This window comes from Neolamprologus multifasciatus, chromosome 8 (assembly GCF_963576455.1).
Source record: "Neolamprologus multifasciatus chromosome 8, fNeoMul1.2, whole genome shotgun sequence".
Taxonomy (NCBI): Eukaryota; Metazoa; Chordata; class Actinopteri; order Cichliformes; family Cichlidae; genus Neolamprologus; species Neolamprologus multifasciatus.
Genome location: NC_140446.1, coordinates 6,453,076 through 6,478,075, shown reverse-complemented (window position 1 = coordinate 6,478,075; position 25,000 = coordinate 6,453,076). Strand labels below are relative to the sequence as shown.

Sequence of the window (25,000 nt, the reverse complement as noted above, 5' to 3'; positions counted from 1 at the left end):
GTCCTTAAATTAAAACCAGATTTTCGGTCTGACAGCACTACAACAAACAGAGCACATGACTAAACATAATATTACATTTTTTCTATTCCCATGACACAATCTAGAGCAACTATAAAATGTCTTCCTTATTTCATGTTACACTGAAAATAAAAACTCTAATATGGGATTTATTTATTCAGAGGAAAAATGAAAACAGATTTTAAATCTCGTTGTTTGCTTGTCATGTTTTTATGGAGTGTTTTATAATGGGAAGAGGTGTTTTTCTCAGTGATCAATCACAGCTCAAGCACAGGTATTTGATTATTATTATAATAAGCATTATCAAACTTCTGATTTACATAATCTAACCAAACTCCACAGTGATTGAGTTTAGTTATTTGTGAAATAGTCATATGACAATAATAGAAAAATACTCAATTACTGATGTATTTATTCTCTCCAGGTCTCAGTGGCCAAACTGTGCACAGCTGAATGACAGATGTTGATACAATAACCAGCTCTGCAGCTGTAAGAACAAATTAGAAATGCTTGATTAGCTTACAAAATATTTTCTTATGAGATAACTTTAGGCACATCAGAGCTACATGTGCCACAACAAACAGTTTGAATGGAACGCTAAGCATTTTGAAATAATTTACAGCCTTGTGTGCAAAAGTGGATCCACTAAATACTTAATCATAAAGAATAAAGAATTATAACTGCAATTAATTGCAATCCAAACTGCAGTCTGTGTTCATAAAAGCTGTTAAAAACTGATATCTTAAAATAAATTTCTGCAGTATTCCCTGCTAATTAATATGCGCCTTTTCTCTTTAGATGTGTATTGGAGGTATCGTGGGTTCAGTTATAGGAGGTACAGTCAGGTTTTTTGGGGCTCTGGTCACTCCTGGTTTCTTCAATGGGAGAAAATACAGTAAAACAATAAAAATACAAGTCATTATACAATACAACATATATACATATAAATAAATATTTGTGACTATACCTCTGTTTTTACTGGTGAAGAACCACGGTCTGTGAAGACAGGATTAAATCCAACTCTGTTCAGCAGCCAGTACGTCTTTTGAGTCCCTTTACCCTGTCACAAAGAGAAAGACATTCTGGTCAACCTAACATCTTTGTTATTTCATTTCGAGGGAAAAAATATTACAGACTGTTCACCTTCATTTGAATTTCTCCTCTTTCTTCCAGTTCAAATGATCCAGCCTGGAAAAGAATGTCTGCCGTGGACTGAGATACATGAATCTTCAAGGCTGTATGTGACATACACATATACTTCTAAAGAGAGATTTTAAGCACCTTTACCAAGACAAACTCCTAGGTTTGCATGTGAGTTCAACAGCTCTGCATGTTTAATCATGCAAACATGTTAATATAGACCATCACATCAAGCTAATTTTTAAGGCAAAATACGACTACTGTAGACTGTTAGCCTGAAGATTAGCACAAAATGCAGAAGGAGAATGCCATAAATATTTGTAGGTATAAACCAACCAAGAACTGGACTAAATGAAATATTGACCTGATGAAATATTATGAAATATGAAAAATTAAGGGATTGTCAACATAATTAGAATTCATCCTCAAGGCACCACTAGCATCTAGAGAAAATTTCATTTCATTCTCATACACTGTACCCAACATAAACTCGTATGAGTGATGGATATATCTAACAAACCAAGGACACTGCATGCTAGCCACTGGTCTCTCTGTTGCCAATGGGGTCAGCCCTGACTGGTCATGTGAAAGAATGCAGTCTTGTGGAACTTGGACACTGACTTTGCTTTCAGGCCTTCAGACCCAGAGAGTGCATCTATCATTTATTAACAATGCCACAATGAGTCATTAAAAAGCAGCCAAACTGACTGAAATCTAAAATTGTCAAACTTGTAGTGAAGCAAGAAATCAATAGAGTCATAATAGTTTTGATTTATTTATCTGCCCTATTAAAAAATTAAAGTTACAATAGTCACTTCAAATCATACCACAACTACATAAATCTTATTTTTTAGGGTTATTCAGAGTTTAAATTTTCAATTTCAACTGCTTACTCACGTAAGCTGTTGCTTTCCATGCGAGAAGCTGTGTTCACTGTGTCACCAAATAGGCAGTATCGAGGCATGGTGGTCCCTACCACTCCAGCAACCACCGGACCTACAAAATTTTTAAAAGTCGGAATGGATTTTGTTTAAATTACTCAAATGTTCAATGCACAAACTATTTTTCCCGCTACAAAGTCGTTCATACTTCTTGTCACTTGTACTTAGGTCTCAGTAATAGAGCTCTAGGAGCTTGTCAGTGACCATATGCTAGCCAAGTGGTGACAAAGGAAAAATATGTATTCCATGACCAATTGGCAAGTGTTTGCTGGAAATTGCAGGGTAGTGACTAGTGTGAAATTGGTCCCAAAAGTATATAGTCCTGGACCAAAAGCCCCTGTCCAATAGCTTTGGTCACGATTTCCATGGTTGCCAGTAGTTTGTATGGAAGACACCAACTTAAATATTTGCAAATAACTGAGAAGTGCAACACAAGCCAAAAAGAGAAGTTTTGCCTTCAGCGTAAAAGTTGTGTCTTATAGGTGAAACCAACACATTTTAAAAGATGCAACTTTTACACTGAAGGCAAATAATGTCAATTTCCAGTTTTGCTTTGCACTTTTTGAAGTTGCACTACTTCTTTGTGGTTAGTCTTTGCAAACAATTCAGCATCTTCCAAGCAAACTATGGGTAACCGTGACAATCTGCTAATGACCAAAATAATCAGAAGGATTTTTCTTTGTGCAGCATTCCCTTTGTGACTAATTTTACCCAGCAACAGCCACCAACCTCCAGCAATCACTCACCAACCAGTTGGGGTACTTTTCAAGACCTTCAAATTCTGTAATGCCATGGTCTCCATTGCTACTGTATCTTACCAGAGTGTATCCCAGTGCGAATTGCAAGGCTCTCATTTGGCATGTGACGGATTCTGAACACCTTTATGCCTCTCAAGAAATGTAGCGCCATTGTGGATATCTCCAAAGCATGCAAGTTTCCATTGGTGATAGGTAGACCACTTGCCACCATGTATGCATCACCAATTGTTTCCACCTTGTAATGTAGAGATGTAAATGACACTTTTAAAATAAAATAAAGCTGGAAGAAAATAAAACATAGCACAAACAGAAAAAAAGATCCCTGAAATTTCAAGGAAATTAAAATTTTCATTAAACAATTGTAAATTGTTTTTTTTATTTTCTTGTAATAGCAAATACATTTTCTAAAGTTTTAACTTTTAAGATTTTGCTTTTAATCAGATATGATTTCTCTGCATTGCTGGTTAAATTTCTTTAATTGTTTTTTTTCTTAATAAGATAATGTAACTGGATGCTGAGTCAGTAAATATGGAAGGAAATGGTAAAGCTATTCTCATGTCTTGGTAAGAAAGTCAATATTTATCAAAATATCTATCGTATGATAGATATTTTGCTTTTTATGATCACAGTATGTTCACTGTCACTTACTTTGTAGACATCGTACATCTTGATGATGTCATCAAAGAGACTGTAGAGGTCGTTGAGGAATGTTACCACTTCCATCGCAGAGCTGACTGAGCACATGGAAGTGAAGCCGACAATGTCAGAAAAGAAGATGGTGACCAAGTCATAGCTTTGTGGCTCCACTGACTTCCCTGACATCAGCTGTTCAGCAATATATCTAAAATCATTGCAAAAAAAACAACAACACAAGATAAGGTTGACTGAGTATAGCAATACAAAATTATATAGTTCCTTTTTTATCAAGTACCCTGGCAACATGCTGGCGAGGAGCTTGTCTGCACGAGTTTTCTCCACTGTAAGCTGATTGGTCCTCTCCTCCACCACATCCTCCAGGTGATTTGCATACTTTTCCAACTTGTCCACCATATTATCTAGAATGTTTGCATGGCTACAAGATAGAAATTCATCATTAACTCTTTTGCAAAGAGGATTTAGTTAGGTTAAATCTTACTTAGATTTGAGTAAGACTGAAGACGGTTGGAAGTTTTAGCTTGTGAACTTTAACATTTATGGGCATTATGGTAAATTTGTGTCTCACTTAAATAAAAATGTGGAATATGATTTTATACAAAAACTTTATAAAATAAAAAATTAGGGGTATGATATTACCTGTCTGGACTAATGTCTTTCAGCCGCCTCTGTATAGAACCAAATGGCGGTCGGTAGTCAGGGTTTTCACTCCAGCAGGCTTTTAGCAGTGCATTGATGTTCTCTTCAACCAGCTGTTCAGACAGCACTGGTCGGAGGGGTTCCCCTTGAAAAGGTGTACTCAACTGCATAATAATCTCTGTAAGAACATCTAGCATTAGAGTTTAATGGGCTATATCTTTCAACTTTGGTTCAGACTAAAATATAATACCGGAAAAATTGCCATAAAATTTTGTACTTCAATCCAATGCTACATTATTTCACATATACTCAGTAATCCACAAAGATACTTAAGAACTTGGTTGAAACCATCACATTTTAAAGTTATTACAAAACTGGGATAGACTGATAATTACAGCGCAAAAAGAAAATGGAAGTAGAAATGCTTCTAATGGTGCCAAATTGCCAGAAGGTAAATAAAGCTGTAGCTAACAAACAGTAACTGATTTTGGGAGTTGACAAAAAATTTGTAGGTTAAGACCGTTAAGAAATCATGCCAACCTTTAGGGTCCAGATTGATGTCCTGATATGGACCAGCTTTGGAGTTGTACATTAGTTCCCACATTATGATGGCAAAGCTGTAGACGTCACCTTTGGGTGTTCCATTGATCGGGGAACCGACCTGTCTGAGAAGCTCAGGGGCGATCCAGTACATCTCTACAACATGTTCTCGTGTGTTACTTCTCCATCATGTGAGTTTATTTAGGATAACAGTGATTATTACAACAAATTCTGATTTCACTGACCTTCGTAATTGGGGTTTTCCAGTGAGTTCATCTTGCCTTTGTTTCCATATTTAAACTCCCACAATCCAAATCCAGAGAGTTTGATTTGTAGTCGGCTATCCACCAAACATGTGCTAGGTTTCAGGTTCCCGTGAAATTTTAGGGTACTTTTGTGAATAAACTCCATTCCCTGGACAACAATTTAATTATTTTAAGATTTAAATAGTAAAACATTTCAGATTACAAAATACATATTCAGAATTTTAACATATAAAAGTAAAAAACCCAAAAAATGGTATACGTACAGTTTGATGTCTATTTTAAAAATGTGAAAATACATTTGCAACTGATTTTTTAATTTAATTCAGAACTTATAAAAAAGATTAATTAATAAATTCATTCATTCAGTCATCTGTTTCTTTTTGTAGATATGTTTTAATTATTTTATTTATTTATTTTTTACAATTTTTTAGTCACTTTATTGTTAATAAAGTTCCTGCTATGGACCTGATTACATTTTTTAAATTGTTATTAGAATAAGAAATTTACTCATTAAATAAATAGACTTACATTGACAATGTCATATGCAAAAGACAGCTTGAACATCCCATCTAAGTCAATGTCTGAAGCCTTAAGAACATCCTGCAGAAATATGCCAACATGGTTCACTTTTAAGTTAAATGTTTATTTATGGTTAATGCAATCCATTTTGAAAAAAAGAACCTTCAGACTTCACTGACCTTCAAACTACCTTTCTTGCAGTACTGGAAGACCAAGCAAATGTTTGGTGGTTCAATGCATGCGCCAAAAATTTGCACCAAGTTCTCATGTTTCATCTCTTTCATCTGTCTTGAAGAGTTTAAGAAGGTTAGGTACAACATAAATAAAAAGTGAAGTAAAAAATAATAGGTTGTAGTTCAATTAGATGCAGTCCACCTGGATTTTTGGCTGTTAGAGTTTTCAGAGTAAATAAAAAGTAAATTATGTTTTATCTTGAAAAAAAATGAGGAACTTTACCATATTGAACTCTGCAATGATTGAAGGCTTCTGGAAATTACAGCTAACAGGGTTCTCAGTGTACTTGATAGCCACTTGATTTCCCTATATAAAAAAATAAAATAAAAAATATATACATATCTTAAAGTCATACTAAGTAAAGAAGAGTATGTAAAGTACTAAGTAAAGAAAAAAACACCTCTTTATCTAAAAAAAGAAAGAAAAAGTGAATTACATAAGCATTAAAAGCTTTCTTTATAATTCTTAGATAAACAATAATTCATATTTGCATATGTGTTGATACATTTTCTTTTGCATTTACATTAAATAATATTTGAAACTAGCCATTCAGACAATAAGCTTGTTTACTGAATTCATAAAAGCCTATATGATACTCAAACTTTGACTGGAGTCACTGCAATTCACATTAATTAAAGTCAATTTTGAATTGAATGTTGAATTTGAATTGAATTGAATGTAATTTGAATTACACATATATTCTGTGTTTGTCTAAAGCATGCCCTATGTTATCATTATGTTTAACATGTACATGTAATGGATCAGGTATTCTGTCCTTAACCTTAATATAATCCCAAAAGTTACACAGGCTCACTGTAAACTCAAAATAAAACTAGTACCTGGTAGAGACCTATGGTGGTGTAGATATGTTCTTTGCCTGCTTTGTTGGTGCTGTTGGTGGATAAACTGGCCTGAGAGCTACCACTCCCAGAATGAGTACCTGAATTGCTTAGAGACATACCCTGATTTTCCTGAAGGAAAAAAAAAACACATGTGAAACCTTGTACACTTATCATTGTTCGACTTCACAACACCTGTCGAATGCTCATACTGTAGGTTCCCTGATGATGGTGATGTCGTTGTAGTTGATCATCCACCAGTAGGAGTCATCCAGCCTCGTCTGGAGTCGTAACTTCTGCAGCACCAGCACCCCAATGCTCAGAACTGCCAGTACCCCAATAACAGGGAAGGTCGCAAGAAGAGCCAGCAGGGCAATGTCTGTGTCCAGAGAGAGCAGTAAGTTATTATGACAGTTAGACATCAAAGTTTCTTACACACAAAATAAAGTCTTAGTGTTTTGAAACGAAAAATGTAGGTAAGGCATGAAGTCAAGCTGAGCTGCAATCTAGCAGACTGGTTGATACTGTGGCATACTTAAATAATTTGCGCTTTTAAACTGTGCTTTTAAGCTGCTTCTCTCACCCCAACCGGTCGCCCCTCCCTGAGCCTGGTTCTGCCGGAGGTTTCTTCCTGTTAAAAGGGAGTTTTTCCTTCCCACTGTCGCCAAAGTGCTTGCTCATAGGGGGTCATATGATTGTTGGGTCTTTCTCTGTATCTATTATTGTACGATCTACTGTGCAATATAAAGCGCCTTGAGGCAACTGTTGTTGTGATTTGGCGCTATATAAATAAAATTTAATTGAATTGAATGTCCACATCTGCTTCACATCTGCAAGCCACTTTGCAACCTAGTAAGTCCACTCTGTATTTTGTATCAGCTCTGCTCTGTGCTTGGACGTTGCTGCTGCTTTCTCTACCTGTGCCTTTCCTGACATGGGTGTGGAAGTCCCAATAGGCATATGAAAAACAAAAACTGAAATCTAAATCCATAAGGAATAGGTTTTTACCATTAGTCACCCATTCACAGATTTCATTGTTGAAGCCACATATTGGCACATCAAGTGGAGGTCTTCCTTTCGGCCACACCATAGACGCAAACATTGAAGTTTGTCTGAAATAAAACATTGTCTGATAACTACCATGTCTCTGTTGTGTTTTTTGTGTTATCATTGAGATGTGACTGAAGATTGTTGTCATACAGATGTGATACAAAACAATTTGGTACCTGATATTTTTGGTGTGACTGTCAAAATGGAGGATTGGGACAAACTTGGTGACGTCACCTGTGTGCTGGAGGTCATAAATTGAGTAGTCTAGATTTCGCTCTCCCTCTCCATCAAAATGGACCAGTCCAGAGGCTCCTGCAATGACAATCTGTTAGTGAATCAAAGTGTCATAGAACATTATGTGTCACCTTTGAGTTTGATTGTTTTAGCAAAGTGTTTGTGGGTGTAACTACAACCGATTAAAAGTCAATTCACCCAAAACATACAGTATCACCAACCCTCTGCCCATGGATCTGATTTCAGTATCAAATTGTGTTACATCCACAGATGAAACTACTTTTAACTACAGCAGGTTAAAAAATACCAACAACTAGATTGTCTAACTTTTGTAGAAATGAGGAATTCCCCAATTTCTAGATGTAAAATTTGAACTTGGATGCCAAACTCTATAACACGAGATATCTGATAAAAAATACAATTAAGGTAAGTTTAATTGATTTTTTAAAAGGTTTTTTCAAAGTCAAAGTAAACTTTATTGTGATTATTATTTTGTGATTATGCTTTGTAGACATGTTGATTTACTGTAACAGGCCCAGAAATATCCTCTTTATTGTTGCTGCCATTCCTCTTCCTTGTCAAAGTTGTGGTGTCTTGACTACACTGATGAATGGTTTGGACAGGCATGGCACCTGGGACAGTTTATTAGATTTCCCATTCATGGGCTGAACTGGTTCAGTTTACATGTTTACCTAATGCAGCTGTGCCGTGACGGCGTTACAGAGAGTGAATGTGGCGCGTTGAGGTAGTTGGCATGGTTAAAAAAAATAATAGCATAAAAGTTACTCATGCTTTAAGAGCTGATGGTCAGCTGACATCAGCATTATCCAAATTTATATCAACAAAACAAACTGTTAGCACTAAACTGATTATTTCCTTCACTAAAGAATATAGAAGAACCAAGTTCAAGAACCAAGTAAAAAAACAATATTTGCACTTTACACTGAGTCAAAATTAAAATACAGGTATTGAATTGTGTAGCTACCATAAAATTGAAAGTTGTTTCTTTTTTTCAGGATCTGTAATAACTCCCGACCATCATGAGGGTCTTTGCCACCTTTAAGGACTTCCTTCAGTGCCATCGCGTACAAAAGCACAGCGTCATGCAGATAGGCAGAGTATGGGCTAACCTGAAATACATTAAATCAGTAAAATAAATAAGTTCAGTATTTTCCATGATTCAAATTCATGCTTTCTGTTCCCTGTGCCTACTTGCCTGTTTTTCAGATGTTAAGTTACTCCGAAATGGATGTCCGCTTAGTCTTTCAAAAACTTGTTCAAAGAAATCATAATACTCGTAGCCTTCGTAGGATTTCTGAGCAATAATGAACACCATGTCAAAAGCTCTTACGGCAACCTCGTCTATCCTGCTGTTCAGGGCATTTTTCCACAAGTTATCCTGCTCAGGAAAAGAAAAAAGTTTAACATGAATAATACATGAGTCAGTAAATGCATAAGCACTTTGAGTACTCCAGGAGGGTAGAAAAGCGCTATATCAAAATCAGTCCATTTACTATTTACCACAAACAGCTTTGATCAATTTTGATGGCTCATAAAGATTTAACTCAGTCTGGAAGACGGATGCTATGATGCTACTTTATTTAAAAACAAATAGTCATATTCCTAATCATACATAAAATCATGTATAAGCTCACTAACCCTGCACCACTCTGCAGATATAACACAGCAGTAACAAAGTTTGCTTTTATAGCACAGCTCATGCAACACTACATGCTTTACATGCAGGTTATTGACACAAAGGAGCAAATATTCAAATCCATGAATTAAGTTATATCCAGCATGTAGGCACTAAAACTGTATTTGAGCCTTTAATTTTAGATCATGTGTGCCTTAAAGTTTTATTTAGTTTTTTGATGAGTTCTAAAAGACAACATATCCAACTCAAGAGTCATTCGAAAAGTAAAATATTGGACTTTCTGGGACTAATTTAAAAAAAAAAAATCAGGAGGCTGTACGTAATTAATATTGTTGAATTTTGTTTGATAAGAAATAGTCTCAGGATATAACGAATTTATTTGAAGCTTACCTCTCCTGTGTCTTTTCAGGCTTTGTTGTCTTGGTGTCCCCGTTTGTTGGTGATTTACACAGCTGAATATTTGTCTTCCTGTGTTGTGAAAGTTTGACTCACCACAGTGCCACTCACCTCAAAATGTTGTACCAGTAAGAAAATGTAGTCGCCATTCATCAGACCCTGACTCTCAGCCTCCAACAACAGAGCCATAGTATCCTCTTTGTTCGATAGTACCACAATAACTGAAGAAGGGTGGATGAAGAAATTAGAATTCAATTAAATTTTATTCATACAACACATAAGAAGTTCATAAAAACAAGGTGCTTCTATTGTAAGGTAAAACCCCTTCAATAATAGAGGTAGAATCACAGAGGTCCTCAAGGCGACAGTGGGGAGGAAGAACTCCGTTTTAAGCGTTTAAGCGAAAGAGACCTCGAGCAAAACCAATCTCAGATTATGGGATGAAGAGAACAAGACAACAGAAAAGAACAGCCAAACAAAAAGCAGACAGAGGACAAACTATTGCAGAGACTAAAAAAAGGGAAAAATTAAAACAGGAACAGATGACAGACAAAAAAGTGGTTTCATAGTTTGTGTTTCAAAGTGCTCATAGACATTTCTCTTACCTCTAGCAACCTTGGAAATGTACCTAACATTCTGTTGAACTAACTGGGGATCGCTGGTGTCAAATTTAACCCCTGCAGTGAGCTTGAATTTGGCTCGCAGAGGATCCTCAATCGTTTTCCACAAAGCGTCAACCTTGTCCCAAGTATTCGAGTCCAATCCCCCGCCGATCAAAGCTACATGACTCCACCCAAAGAACTCCAAGGTCTTCACCAGGACCTCGGCGCTTCTTTTAAGAGGGGGCATTACAGTGATGTAGGAATCGTAGATGTCACTGTCGTCCATTTTGGATGATTGTCCCACAAAGCCAAACATTGGGATGTTCCATTTAGACGCAATGAGACCAGTCACCTGGAAAGCAGTTTTAGTAAGTAAAATTTAAAGGGTAAGATTTTGTTTTTTACACTTTTTTAAAACACAAAAGGGGTTGGTTTATCAGAAAATGGGAAAGCAAGTTTTGAATTAATATTAACTTTAAAAGGAAAACATCAAAGCCTTACAACAACAGACTGTTTTTATTTAACTAAAATGTCTTTTTTTTAGAAACACTGAGAGATTTATAACATAAACTCATCCCTGACGAGGGGAACAGCAACTTAATAACCTGTAAAATCAACCACCTTCTTTGGGTGTATGGATGCACAATTAATTTCTAAAAATGTCCTTATCCTTATACTAAACTGATGAATTGCCTGATTTGTTTTAGGAAATATAATATAAGCAATATTTCTCCAGTTTTCCATGTTCAGTCAATATCTTGTCAGTAATGTAAGTTTGCCCTGATTAGTTTACTATTGTGTGATATGGCAGGTTATTGTAGTATTAAGAAGGCTTTAAAACTGACTATAATTAGACCTTGGACTTCAATCAATTTAACAAATTGTTTTGATGGTTTGATCCAAACTTCAAGCTGCAAAATAAATCTAAATAAATCAGAATCTTATCCTCTCCTCTATTGTCATTTTCAGTCTTTGCAGAGACTTCCCATAGCCGATTCTGGACCACTTGAGGAGCCAATTTGGCCCACAAGCCATATGTTTGATGCTCCTGCAATGAATGAGTCTAGCATACAATAACAAAAAAAGTTAGAGTAAATACTGGTAAAGTCATTTAAAATCCATCAAATGCTCTTTATTTACAGAATTTTATAAACTTTTAGGATGATTTACAATACATCAAAAAGAACCATACTTTCTGCTTATGCAGGAAGTATGCAACTTATGCAGGATATGTATTTCACATAAACAAAAACATTCATTTCACATGAATTATACCTCAGCTTCTTCAGGACATGCTGGACCGAAGAGCGCAGACACCTTTTCTTTCCACACCTGGTGAATAAATGCTCCTAGGGACTCTTTGGGACTACACTCAGTGTCCTTGAACACAAAATCCAGATTGATGTTTCCCAGTAAGGCGGGGTTGGCGTTCACCTTCTCCACAGCTATCTGTATGGCTGAGCCCAGCCGCAGGGCGCTGAAAGGGAAGGTTATGTTCCAGGGAGCCTGGAAGGCAATGAGCAGCTTGTGAGGCTGAGATCCATTGGTGCCATTGCTGATGCTAGCAGCAGCAGTTAACAGAAGTGTGAAGTGAAGCACCAGCATGGGACTCGTGCCACGGCAATATACCCCCCTCAGCATCACTCTCATCCTGCTAGTGGCTTCGTGTTACGGAGCTTAAATACGCAACTTCACTGGTGATGCTGGACATTTGGTCAGGGAGGGGGAAATGTAGGAGGAGGGAGGTGGTATAGAGAGGGAAAGTTTATTATTCTTTTTGTGGTTTGATCCTCTATTCAAAATAACTTTTAGTTGATACACAAATAAAATAGTAGAATTTGTGCTCTTTACTTTACTTTTCTTCTGTGTAGCTCATATTTTTATCCAGAAAACATTCAGCAATCCAAATAAGAATTCAGAATTATCCAAAGATTAACTTTTGATTTTATTGATTAACAAAATAAGCTCTTGATTAGGTTTCAACTGCAATAGACCAATAAATCCAACTGGTGTAACATTTATGTGCACATGTAGTCTCTGCTTGCAATCATAAATCCAGTGTCAAAGTTCAACCCGATCTGTTTTACCTTTAACAGTGTCATGCTTCCACTTCAAACAAACACATAGCAAAGAGGGAGAGGAAAAGAGGACACGTTTATTTAAAGAATGTGGGCTAAATTCATAAAGATTTTTTAGGGGGGAATGGAAAGTGAAAACTGTTGTAACTCTCCCAGGTGTGTTGTCTGCTTATGCAGGGCTGCAAGAGCCAGATGAGGCAGGTCGAGCCTTGCTCTGTGCAGAGGAGTTCTCACACCTGTGTGCAGTTTAAGGTGCTAATGACTGCAGGTGGGCAGGCTGTACATTAGTGGTGTTGCTTGCTTCAGCTGTTTTTTCTCCAGGGAATGAGCCAGCTCAGCCTGGGCCCCAACTACTGCCGCTAATCCCACCAGGTAACTTTTAATGAACCTATTCCCTTCATCTCACTGCCTGACAAAATTAACTCATTCGCACAAGAAAACCTGTTAGAAGATCAGCACTGTGTTCCTTGTTTTAAGTGAATTGACAAAGCTAGGTGTGGCGATTGTTTGTCAGACGTGTGTTCTGTACACACAGATAAAAGTTTGACAAGTGAGAAAACGCACAGATAATTTGGTGAATTCATTGGTATTCTTCAGTATTGCTGTTCGTTTCACCATTACTGACTGTAACCTGATGATAAGATGAGCAAATGTCAGGTGGCGTTTCCTTTTATCTAATCTTTCCTGATTTCAACACTATGCAATACACCTTGTACTGTCTTTTGAGGGGGAAAAGTGCTGTGTGACAATATCCAAGGTTAACTTATGGGATTTAAACACATGAAAGAGTCAAAATTGAGCTTAATAAACAGGAGATAAGAATAGTGCCCTTTCACCAAGTGCAACCTCTTGGACTTCCCAGTGTACACGCTGTCACTTATCTATTTGGACAGAAATCAAAGAAATTTTGTGGTTGAAAGGTAGTTTAATAAATTGCACAATGTACACTTTAATACAAGACAGGTTTTGATCTCTGTGATCATGTTCTCTCTTTTTTTTTTTTTTTTTTTTCTCTTTTTTTTATCAGCAGAGGTGATGGTGGTCAAGGTTCAAAGGTTTTGAAGTCTCATGCTCATTCATTTTTATGGCTTCTTATTCTCTGTGTTGCCCTTCAGAGCAGAGGAAGAAGATCTGCTGTGAGCACATGCCAGGCACCTCTAAGGACCAGCAGCAGGTAGGAGAACCTGTCGCTATTTCTAATTGTGTTGGTTAATTTCTAAACTATCATTAATTTTAGGACCTGTTCTTAAAAATCTCATTATAAATGTGTCAATAGATTTGCTGCACAAAAGGTAAAATATTTTTAAATGCACCTGCTTGACTGTTCAGTTGTCTTAATTAACATCTTTACTTAAGTGCAATTCAGCAGTTTGTCACGACGGTCAAGAAACCTTCCTATGCTTAAAGTAAAATGGCCATTAAAGTATGGATTTATGTTCTTCTCGTGTTAGGTGTTTGTAAATATTCTGCAGCACTTACTGTCTTTACACTGTACGGGCTGTAATTCTCTCTTGACCTTTTTATGGGTTGGACTCTAACTTGAGTGACTAGAATAACTTGCACAATTCATGTTGACTTTGAACTTGATTTATGGGCACAATATCGAGAGCAGTGTGAAGGAGCCCAGATGCATCACAATGATGTTTAGTTTAGCTTAGCTTTTAAAGAAACTTGACTTACATTTGATCAAATAGTAAAGACCTGGAGGTCTAAATCTTTATAAATCCACAACATTGTTCTGTATCCCTGCAGACTCTCCACCATGGACTTCATCTTTCACTTCCTGTTCTCCCCACTCCCAACCCCTATAATTGTCTCCTTGTTCGCTTTGGCCGCTGCCACCCTATTTTACCTGAACACTCGACCAAGTCCCATCCGGTCCCCCACTGACCTCAACTGCCAAACTATGGGTATCAAGGTAAAAGTCAGAAAACTGTCAGATATTGTCAAATACGACTGTTAAATTGGTGCATAAACTGCTACAGAATGTCACAGTGTCTCTGTTTGAAACCCTTAGGATGGTGCAAGAAAGTCTGCTTTGTTGGAGGATAACAACAACCTGATGTCATATTACTACAAAGATGCAAAGACACTCTATGAGGTTTTTCAGAGGGGTCTGAAGGTTTCAGGTAATATCACTGAATTTGTTATATGCATCTTTTACAAAACAAATCCCAATGTTGCCTAGCTTTCTTTTGAGGTTTAATGAGCATGTTTTCAGTATGCCTTGATAAAGCTGGGTGGTAGAAATGGCAAAGGTTACAATGTTATCAGTTCATGTTATCCACGGTTCTGGTTATCTTATTTTAGATATGGATTAAAACCTGATAACATACAAAAGGATTTAATTAACCGAAGACCTAAGAAAGTTCTCCAGTCTTAAAGTTGGCATCTACCTGTCCCTTATACTTGGTGGTTAGTATATTCTGAATTTAACTCCTCTGTACAATTTCTTCAGATAGGAACAGTAATTCCACTTGGGTGTGACCCTTTTGTGGGTGTGGTCTTAGTCCAAATCCAAAAAGAACTCAAAGTTCTTATAAAAAAAGATAAGTCAGATCGAGGTTGGATCATGTTAACTTCCATATGTATGCTGCAGGTTTAAGCTAAACACTCTTCTGGTAGCAATGAATATGCAGAGTATGTGTGATGTAGTGATGTGTGTGGATGGTGAAAATGTACCATTTGTAAGGAATAAATGCAACAAACAGTTGTATAGGCTCTGCTGTTCACACTTCAACTGTATAAATCCAAACATGTTAATTTCAAACACCGATACCCTTTATAAACATTAATAGGCATAACTGTTTACAATAATGTGTACAACTATATATAGATAAATAATACAAAATAGATAATTTTAAAAAGTCAAAAATTGGTACCTAAAAACAAAAAGGTAAAAGGTGCATGTAAATTTAAGCGTTCATGTGAAGTTCACTGGAATAAAAGGGGCTGACTACTGTGTCGGCAGCCCTATGCTTTTGGCCACGCCCTCTTCTCAACAACGCTGACAGGCGTCTTAATTGCGCAAGAGTGACGTAGAGCGAGGCCTTGCTAAAGAGGAAATCACAATAAACCAAATTACTAGTCAGGCTCATAAGTGGGATAACTCTTGTGCTGAACATGGCATAAAGCATTTACACTCTGTTTAACAAGACAGTTTTTCCAAGCAGGAAAAATGCTTCTAAAGGGAAACTCACAAACTAGATGCTGCTTCTCCCAGCTGAGAAATGGTCCTAAAGCAAACAAGTGAAAATGAAAAACTGATAAACTAGTTAACTCTTATATTGATTGCATTCCTTTAAGCACCTTGACAGTGTTGTGAAGCTCATGTTAAATCTCTTGTTGTTCCAGGTAATGGACCATGTTTGGGCTACAGAAAACCAGGAAGACCATACCAGTGGCTGAAGTACCAACAGGTAAAAGGATCAGCATCTATCAACAACATTTACACTGGGGGAAAACATTAACACCGAATGTGAATTTCAGTTCATACTCACCCTCCCCCCCTCTCCAAAAGGTGTCTGACAGAGCAGAGCACCTGGGATCTGGGCTTATTCATAAGGGTTTGAAGCCAAACTCCAACACTTTTGTTGGTATCTTTGCCCAGAACAGACCTGAGGTCAGTGAAGTTTAGATTTATTTTTTGTCTTTTTAATGTGATCAACATGCTTCAAATGTCTTACTGTTTCATTGGTCACTTGCAGTGGATTATTGGTGAAATGGCGTGTTACACCTATTCAATGGTAGTTGTTCCCCTGTACGACACGCTGGGTCCTGAGGCTCTTGTGTTTATCATCGACCGAGGTAATTGAGTTTCTCTTTGAATCCAATTCTGCTAATTAGAGCTGGGTGGAAGTCCGGTATCTCCCTGATCCCTACAGGGATCTGTGGCTTTCCCTTAATCTTTTCTTTTCCAATGTGCTCCTTCAAACATATTTTGCTTTTGATTTTCTGATTTAGCTCTGGAAAATGTATTATAAGTGACATTGGATTGAGGCATTTGATTGTCTCAAATTGTACTGGTTTCAATTTGAACAATAGCCTTCTAATTTAATGCGAGTCCAGCTGATGTTTTCCTCTGTTTCAGCTGAGCTTTCCACAGTGCTTTGTGACAATCAAAAGAAAGCAGAAACACTCCTGCAGAATCGGGAGAAAGGCCAGACTCCAGTCCTCAAAACCATCATCATTATGGACTCTTTCAACTCCGAGTTGGTCGAGCGAGGAGCAAAGTGTGGTGTGAACATTGCATCCTTGGAGGAAATGGAGGTAATGCACGCTGAGCACAAATAGTGGTTACAGATGTGTCATTGCTTTTGTTTTCTCCTCGCTTGGGAACGAACATTTAAGATCTGTACTGAAACTGCTAGAAGACATTCAGCATTATTGAAAACATGCTTTGTTTTTATTCTCCAGGCACTGGGGAAAAGCAATCCTCAAAAGCCAATCGTAAGTTTCTGATACAGCCATGTAATGAAATTCATTTGAGTCTTAAAAATGTTGCACACTGTTCTGATGAACTGATTTCATGTTCCAACAGCCACCAAAGCCAGAGGACCTCAGCATTGTTTGTTTCACCAGCGGCACAACAGGTAATGGTTTTAAGAATATCAAAGTCATTTCCTGCAGGAATTAAATCATTTAGGAAACTTAAACTTGATGAAGGTTAAATCCAAGTTTAATATAACAAGACAAAGTGGCAATGATGAAGGTGATAATTAACCACAATATTGAAAGGATGGCAAACTTGGTCTCAGTGAGGGTGGGAACCCTTTGGAAGGATTGCTATAAAATTATTTTGCACCAAATTTGGTGACTCGCTGGACTTCCCCATGAGTACAAACACGAAGTTAACACTTGTGGTTTGAAGCAAAATGTGTTGACAGCTTTGATGGAACCTTTTAACCCTTTTTTATGAATATTATGTTTCTATCAGGAAGAAATGAGGCGTTTATTACCCTGACCAACAATTTGCAACATCAAATGTTTTCTAAATGTACATATCTCCTTAGCCTGCAGCCAGCCTGTATATTTGACACACAATTATATTTGCTGGGGGGGTTGTTTTTCGGGGGGACCCGCACCTAATGAATTGCCCATTAAAATAAATCAAATCCCTAGAAATGTTTTGCCAAACTGTCTTTAGGAAATGTGTCTTGGTATCATGATGGAAGCATGTAAGGAAAACATGTTCTTCCTGGCCTATTATTCAAAGCAGTTGTGAAGGAAACGGTGTGAAAACATTTTGGGAGAAGTGGATGGCACTATGTTTGATGTTTAGGCTTTTATGGGTAAATCATTGTACTCATTTGTCAGGAAATCCCAAGGGAGCAATGCTGACCCATGAGAACGTGGTCGCCGATGCTGCAGGTGTACTCAAAACCATTGAGGTACATGAAAAGTGGAGTGGTTTTTGATTTATATTTTTTTTTTTTTCTTTCCCCATTCTAAATGTTGGGGTGAAACTCGTGTAATGAGCGAAAATTAGTGCTAACAGAGCTTGTGTGTAAATGCAGGTATCGATTGTTCCAAACACCCAGGATGTCGCCATTTCATTCCTGCCATTGGCACACATGTTTGAGAGAATCGTGCAGGTAAAGTCCAGACTTGATCATCATTCAAAGTTCTCTTTAAGTGTGCTAACTTTTTTGTATTTTGCAGACGGTGATGTTTGGTGCTGGAGCTAAGGTGGGATTCTTCCAGGGTGACATCAGACTGCTGCCAGATGACATGAAGACGCTGCAGCCCACCCTCTTTCCAGTTGTGCCTCGACTTCTCAACCGTATCTATGACAAGGTGGGTGTATATGTGTGTAAGCTAAACGGCTCACATTCCTTTTAAATATACTACAAAGAGTTGACACAACACAACTCCAGTTTCATTGATATCAAGTGCACAAATTTTCTTTTTGACTCTTAGGTTCAGAGCGGAGCCACTACACCTTTCAAGAAATGGTTATTGAACTTTGCAGTGGAGAGGAAATATGCAGAGGTGAAGGATGGCATCATCAGGAAGAACAGCGTATGGGACAAGCTCATCTTCAACAAAGTCCAGGTACTGCTTCTGTTTGAATAGCTGTAGTTCTCAAGCGACACACACCTAATAAAAACACAAGCAGCAGAGTAAATTGTGTGCACTCATGGCCACTTAAGTACATCTGTACTTAATTTAAGTCAAACATCTGATGAGCCAGTCACATGGCAGCAGCCATGCATTTATGTTCAAAGTTCAAACTGATGATCTTTAAGGGGAAGGAAGGTGTTTTTTAAAAATTCTATGAACGTGGCATAATTCTCAGTGTCAGACAAGACTGCTCTTAGTATTTCAGAAACTGCAGAAATGCTGGGATCCTTTTTTTCTCCCCCTCCCCCACACACTGCCATCTTTGGGCTGTAAATGACCCCAAAGCGCTTTACAGTACATTCAGTCATCAACACATTCACACACTGGTGATGGCAAGCTACCTTGTAGCCACAGCTGCCCTGCCCACAGATTAGTGGCTGACCTGCTCTGCCGCCTGAGCTACAGCCACTCCATTGTACACATTTTCCAGCAGAATAACACACAATGTCATAAAGCACAAATCATCTCAAACTGAACATGACGGTGGATTCACTGATGTCAAATATCCTCCAGTCACTAGATCCCAATCCATACACCTTTGGGATGTGGAAGAGGATATCATGGATGTGCGACTGAATCTGCAGCAAGCCTGTGACAGTTATGCCAATATTGACCATAATCTTGACTAGGCTGTATGGCATAAAGAATTAAGCAGAAGGGGATCCAACCCAGTACTAGCAAGGTCAAGTCACTGACTGCATGTTGAATTGTCAGTGCAAAAAGGGTGCACAGTTCATGAGGAAATTGTGATGTTTTGGGATTTTGCATTCACGGGGAGGACCCCCTGATCTTCTAGTTAATGTAACCTTCCCCTTAAATATTCAAAAGCTGCAATGTATTCACTAAAAGTATATGTGCTCGACCTTTCTTTTAGGAGTCTCTAGGGGGGCGTGTGAGGGTCATGGTGACTGGCGCGGCACCCATCTCTCCCTCTGTTCTCAAATTTCTCAGAGCTGCTCTGGGTTGCCAGGTAATAAACACTTTAATCCTGTGTGTGTGTAGTTTGTATTCAGATTTCTATGACTCACGTAGTCTCTTGATATTGAAATGTACTATAAGATGAAGACTTTCAAGGGCTTTGGTACATGTTGTTTTCCTGTAAACATGCACATCTTTTTAAAATAACAACATTAAAAGTGAATTAGGTCCAAGAACAGGAGGTTCCACACTGGTATCTTACAGATTTAAGATTGTGACTACAATGTTCACTTTTATTGGTCCCCTTAGATCTTTGAGGGGTATGGTCAGACGGAGTGCACAGCCAGCTGCACGTTCACCATGCCATGTGATGCCACTGCAGGTACATGGCACAGAAGCATGCTGAGTTTATTATCACTTCTCACTGACATTTTGTGTTTAAATGTTATTTTCATCTTAAACATTTGGTTTTGTTTTTTGTTCCTCCTCCTATAGGTCATGTTGGGGTGCCGTTGCCTTGCAATTTTGTGAAGTTGGTGGATGTTGAAGATATGAACTACTTTGCTTCAAATGGTGAAGGAGAGGTAGGCTTTTTGCAATTCAGACAATGAGGCTTTGGGATATTTAAACCTGCAGCAAGAGCAGTTTAATCTGAAGTACTGAGGTAATTTATCCAAGCATGTTCTTAAAGAATAAATAAGAGTAAGTTTTTAAACATCATCCCTATAGTTAATCGTATAGTTCTGCATCTGTTTTCTCCATGAATTAAAACAGGTGGGTGGGCAATAGTTTACTTTGAACTGGTTTGTTTGTTTTAAAGGGAAAAGTGGATAAATGCATGGATGGGTTAAATAAAAAAATTAATGTCCTACTCATCCTGTAATTTCATTACCTTTTTTTTTTTTTTTACAGGTCTGTATCAAGGGCAACAATGTGTTCAAGGGGTACTTAAAAGATCCAGAGAGGACTGCAGAGGCCTTGGATGAAGAGGGTTGGCTCCATACTGGAGATGTTGGGAAATGGCTTCCGGTAAATAGTCAGGCCATTTTTAAGTCTGACTAAAAGTACGACCACATGCTTTCCTTCCATGTACCCATCATGTAGAACACAAAATGAAGTTTAGTAGAAAATAATGAGGTGAAATCAGAGTTTAAGAGCTCAAAGGCTCTTATAAGTGAGCTACTAAATTCGTTTTTTGTTTTTCTTTTCACTGCTTGCCCTGGAAGACATGGCGGTTACACTGCCTGACAAGAATGTAGGGGATTTCTTGAGGTTCTGCCATTTAAAAGGATCAGACTGACCTTGAGGTGCTTGTTCTCTTGCATGTTAAGTTTAGTGAAGACATCCAGCAACTCATTTATCTGTCAACTAAATGTAAATCTTCAGCAAGAGATGGCTGGCTTTTGAAAGGCCTGGGGATTTAAGGGGAAAGTTGGATCTGTTTTAATATGGGGAGGGGGAAAATTGTTTTTGGGTAAAATTAAATCTAACAACATACAAGCTCCTTCACTTTAGAAGTACTGGTGAACAGAATAGGTTTTTTGTTTTTCCTGCAGGCTGTAGCTTTTGGAGTGTTATTGGTTTTCAAGGAACTATTACCAAGAAAACCAACATGACTTCCATTTAAAAATGTTTACTTGAAGCTCAGGAACAATGCTTTCCCAGATGTTGACCATTATTTTAATGAGATGTAGGGACACACAACAGTTCAAATCACGCTCCCATTCTCTGATCTGGCCTGTTTTTTGTTTGCGGCAGAGTGGAGTTCTCAAGATTATTGACCGAAAGAAGAACATCTTCAAGCTGGCTCAAGGAGAGTACATAGCACCAGAGAAGATTGAGAATGTGTATGTACGCAGTGCACCAGTGGCACAAGTGTTTGTGCATGGAGACAGTCTACAGGTAAATCTTTGGGCACCTTTGCTATGTATACACAGTGGATAAAATTCACCTAGACTACACTGCCTTCTTTGTCTCTAGTCTTGCCTGGTTGCCGTTGTGGTCCCTGATCCTGAAGTCCTGCCAGGTTTTGCTAAAAATCTTGGCTTCCGTGGTTCCATTGAGGAACTCTGCAAGATTCCTGTAATGTTTTTGTCTCTTGCAAGTTTTGTAACACAATCGTATAAACTTGAAATGACTTGCTGAAAATTTTTTATTTGTCTTTGTCTGCAGGAAGTTAAGAGAGCCATTATTTCAGACCTGACCAAACTAGGAAAAGAAGCAGGACTCAAGTCTTTTGAGCAGGTCATGACTCATCCTTTTATTGCGAAAATGAAACAGCTGTGTAATGTCTCGGGAAGTTGGCTGTCCACATTATCAACACCTTTTCGGGGGTTTTCTGCACTTCTCAGTAACCTGGCTTTTATCACCCTCTAACGGTTAAAATGTGCAAAATCAGCTAATTCTTCTCATGTGCCCCAAAATGTCAATTTTCTTTATTATTATTATTATTATTATTATTATTAGCCTGTTAATCTTTGGTTTACAATATATGCCATAACTTGAGAAATGTAACATTAATTTGCTTTCTATCATGGCTAACATTTTCCATTTTACTTACTCATGCAGGTTAAAGATGTGCACCTCCATCCTGAGCAATTCACCATTGAGAACGGCCTGTTAACCCCCACCCTTAAGGCCAAGCGGGCTGAGCTCAAAAACCTCTTCCAGTCTCAGATTGACCAACTTTATGCTAAAATCCAGTAACCTGAATAAAACACTTAAGACAAAAAAAGACAAGTAGTTATTTTCCATCATCTGTCAAATTTTATAGAATGGTGACTTAAACATTGGTTTTAATGTTTTGGTTTTTTCTTTTTTCTTTTTCTTCCTTTTTTAACCAACATTGAAGAGCACTGGGATGATGCGGTTTTGTTGGCACCAATTCACTTGCGTTATAGCTCAAGTGAATTATCGAGTTCCAGTTAAAGGTTGAAAGGTCACCTAAGTTGAGGAAATGGGTTTGGTGAACTTGGTACAATCTAATAAGAATAAACTGGGGGGAAATGCATTATGGAAAGTGAACTGAAAACAAAAGCAAAACAAGCAGTGTATACAACTTGATGCTGCCGCTGCCTGACTCTGAGGCCTGTCTGTATGTGGTCCCCAGGACTTATATCAAGTTTGATTACAGATGAACATTTCTGCTGTGGCTCAACACCGCCCTCATGTGTTGCTTTCAAACATAGCAGGAACAAACATGTTTCGTGCTAAAACAGCTGTATTAAAGGGCAATCAAATGAATCATTTCCAGTCTATACATCAGTTTTCAAGTGTTCAGCACTAAGAAACACTGATTTCAGCATTAAAACGTAAGGTAGGCAGAACACTGACACTTTAAGTTCACAGCTAACTTAGATCTAATTTCTTGTAGGAGTTGAAGCTGTGCTTTTGCATTTCAATTTTTTATTGAACCCCTTTGTGGATGTATGCCAAGATAAAATCTGAAATTGTGTATATTTTGACTGACTTGTAAACATGGTTGCCAGATAAGCTTAGCACAGAAAGGGGGAGAACAGGAAGTAAAAAGGCTCTTGGAACCCTTTACTCGTTTAAGATGTTCAGTATTAAAAACCAGTATATTTTCCTGCTCCAGTAATACTTTCCCCACTCTCCTACCCAAACTATCATCCTCTCCACTCTTTTAACTCTCCCCCTTGTGTACAATTCTCTTCCTCATTGACTCCCTCCTACCTTCTCTTCTCTCGTCTTCCCTCTCTCTACTACGCCCTTCTATTCTGTACCTCTTTCATACTCACCACTTTTTTTCTTTCTTTTTTTTTTTAAAACCTCTTTCACTTCCACCTCCCTCTTCTTTGTCTTCCTTAATTTTTTTCACTTCAGACTGTTTCTTCGCTCGGCGAGGATGTACCCCTCTCTACCTACCACCAAAGAGATGTTTTCAGGTTGTAGGTGGGTTTCAACCTGAAAGCAGAAATATTACATTTCTAATGTGATCAAATGTTAAACACTGACCTAATTGTGACCCAAGATACCTTTATTGGTCTGCTCCATATGAAAAGGTCATGCTGTGAGGAAGTATTTACCTGCAGGAATCTGGAAATTACACAGAGCGGGGAATGAGAGGCTTGAAAAATGAATTTTGTTAAACATCAGTCGAGCGGTTTGAGGTAATGGGCACCAAAGTTTAAATAAAGAATTATTGAATTTACTTTGCATATTTTCTTTTTGTTCAAAGTCAATTTAATCATTTGCTTGTATTTTATTCTGAAATGCAATAATAGACTAATCCTTTCTCAGGCAAATATGAAAGAATGAAAACAAAGCGCAGCATGTCTGCAGGTATTTATCGTACGTCTCAATCAGTGATTGACACATTGTTTTCAAAACAGCCTTTGCAGTGCTGTGCAGCTCCAAAAAAGCTTGAATAGTTTTCTTTGTTGTTCTTTAAGCAAACTGTTACACTGTGCAGAACCATCAGGGTGAAACTATTAATGTAGCTTCCACACGTTATGTAAAAACTTCTGTTTTTATTCTAATGACTTAACTTGGCAGCAGTTACATGTTTGCATTCACACTGACTATTAATCCTTCTGTGTCTAAATCTTTGATCCATGCATCAGCTTATGATGTGAACTTTTTGATGAGCAGGGTCTCAACACATAAAATTCTCACATAAAACTGGTATGTCAGGAGTGCTGATGTGCTTTTACAAACCTTGGTGGTAGAAATGCCAGCAAATCTATTCTGACTGAAAGTTTCAGTTCCTGAAAAAACATGATCGCATTAATTTGAATCATACTGGAGTTTATTTGCACTAATTCCTCTTCCTTCCCTTATGTTGAGACAAAGAGTCTGTTTTTTTTTTTTAAGGTTTTTATAATATATTTTATATTTTTATGTAGTCATATGTTTAATTGTTTCAGCAGTTTGCTTGTTTGTCCTTTTAAAACCATTAATTTTAACAATTCTATTATAGCAACACAAATTTTGAAATGGTCACTAATTTAGAAGATGGCCCATCATATTCACCTATTTGTTTTCCCTATCCACGAAAGAACTTGATCACTGGCTCCATATTTCTATTTTTCAATACGAAAGGGAGACTGACTTTAGTTATTTATAATTTAGCTCCTTATTTTGTGTGTGTGGCTGTGTGATTTCCTTCATAGATATTTAGAAAATATTTGGCTGATTGAAAAATAATGAACACTTTAAACATAAAACACCAGAATAAAATAAAATGGAATAATTGAATGAACAACCCAATGGGTTTTGAATGGGCTTTCCTATATTTTATACAAATACATTTGATAAGTATCATCCATTATTTGATTTCAAGTCGCCACATAGGAAATCTGGGGGGAAAAAAATCACATTAACTTAATCATTTATTTCCAAATTTCTGGCATCTCTGAATACATATACTGAATA

The 25,000-nt window shown here is 37.6% G+C and overlaps 2 protein-coding genes across 4 annotated transcripts; one reads left to right on the top strand and one right to left on the bottom strand.

The window, feature by feature from the left end:
* Positions 1-812: 812 nt before the first annotated feature.
* Positions 813-12,137, bottom strand: gucy2g (guanylate cyclase 2g). The gene is made up of 18 exons (XM_085170989.1): positions 11,763-12,137; positions 10,491-10,839; positions 9,997-10,106; positions 9,049-9,231; positions 7,833-7,923; positions 6,761-6,927; positions 6,549-6,680; positions 5,485-5,556; positions 4,936-5,104; positions 4,691-4,846; positions 4,151-4,328; positions 3,789-3,929; positions 3,506-3,698; positions 2,918-3,092; positions 2,056-2,154; positions 1,162-1,253; positions 986-1,078; positions 813-893 (listed from the first exon to the last, which is right to left on the bottom strand). The coding sequence occupies exons 1-18, from the start codon at positions 12,135-12,137 to the stop codon at positions 813-815; spliced, it is 2,856 nt and encodes a 951-aa protein (XP_085027115.1).
* A 676-nt stretch (positions 12,138-12,813) lies between these two features.
* acsl5 (acyl-CoA synthetase long chain family member 5) lies at positions 12,814-22,340 on the top strand. 3 transcript variants are annotated; one of them, XM_085170848.1, is made up of 22 exons: positions 12,814-12,937; positions 13,681-13,739; positions 14,318-14,483; positions 14,583-14,694; positions 15,920-15,984; positions 16,086-16,187; positions 16,273-16,372; positions 16,656-16,834; positions 16,982-17,014; positions 17,106-17,157; positions 17,882-17,955; positions 18,082-18,159; positions 18,227-18,361; positions 18,485-18,619; positions 19,563-19,658; positions 19,916-19,988; positions 20,102-20,190; positions 20,519-20,635; positions 21,365-21,508; positions 21,587-21,688; positions 21,779-21,850; positions 22,175-22,340. In XM_085170848.1, the coding sequence occupies exons 3-22, from the start codon at positions 14,328-14,330 to the stop codon at positions 22,310-22,312; spliced, it is 2,052 nt and encodes a 683-aa protein (XP_085026974.1). In that variant the 5' UTR covers positions 12,814-12,937; positions 13,681-13,739; positions 14,318-14,327; the 3' UTR covers positions 22,313-22,340. The 3 variants fall into 3 exon arrangements, with proteins under 3 accessions (XP_085026974.1, XP_085026975.1, XP_085026976.1); XM_085170849.1 differs by having other exon boundaries at positions 12,880-12,937; positions 13,686-13,739; XM_085170850.1 differs by lacking the exons at positions 12,814-12,937; positions 13,681-13,739 and adding an exon at positions 13,947-13,971.
* The last annotated feature ends 2,660 nt before the right edge of the window (positions 22,341-25,000 follow it).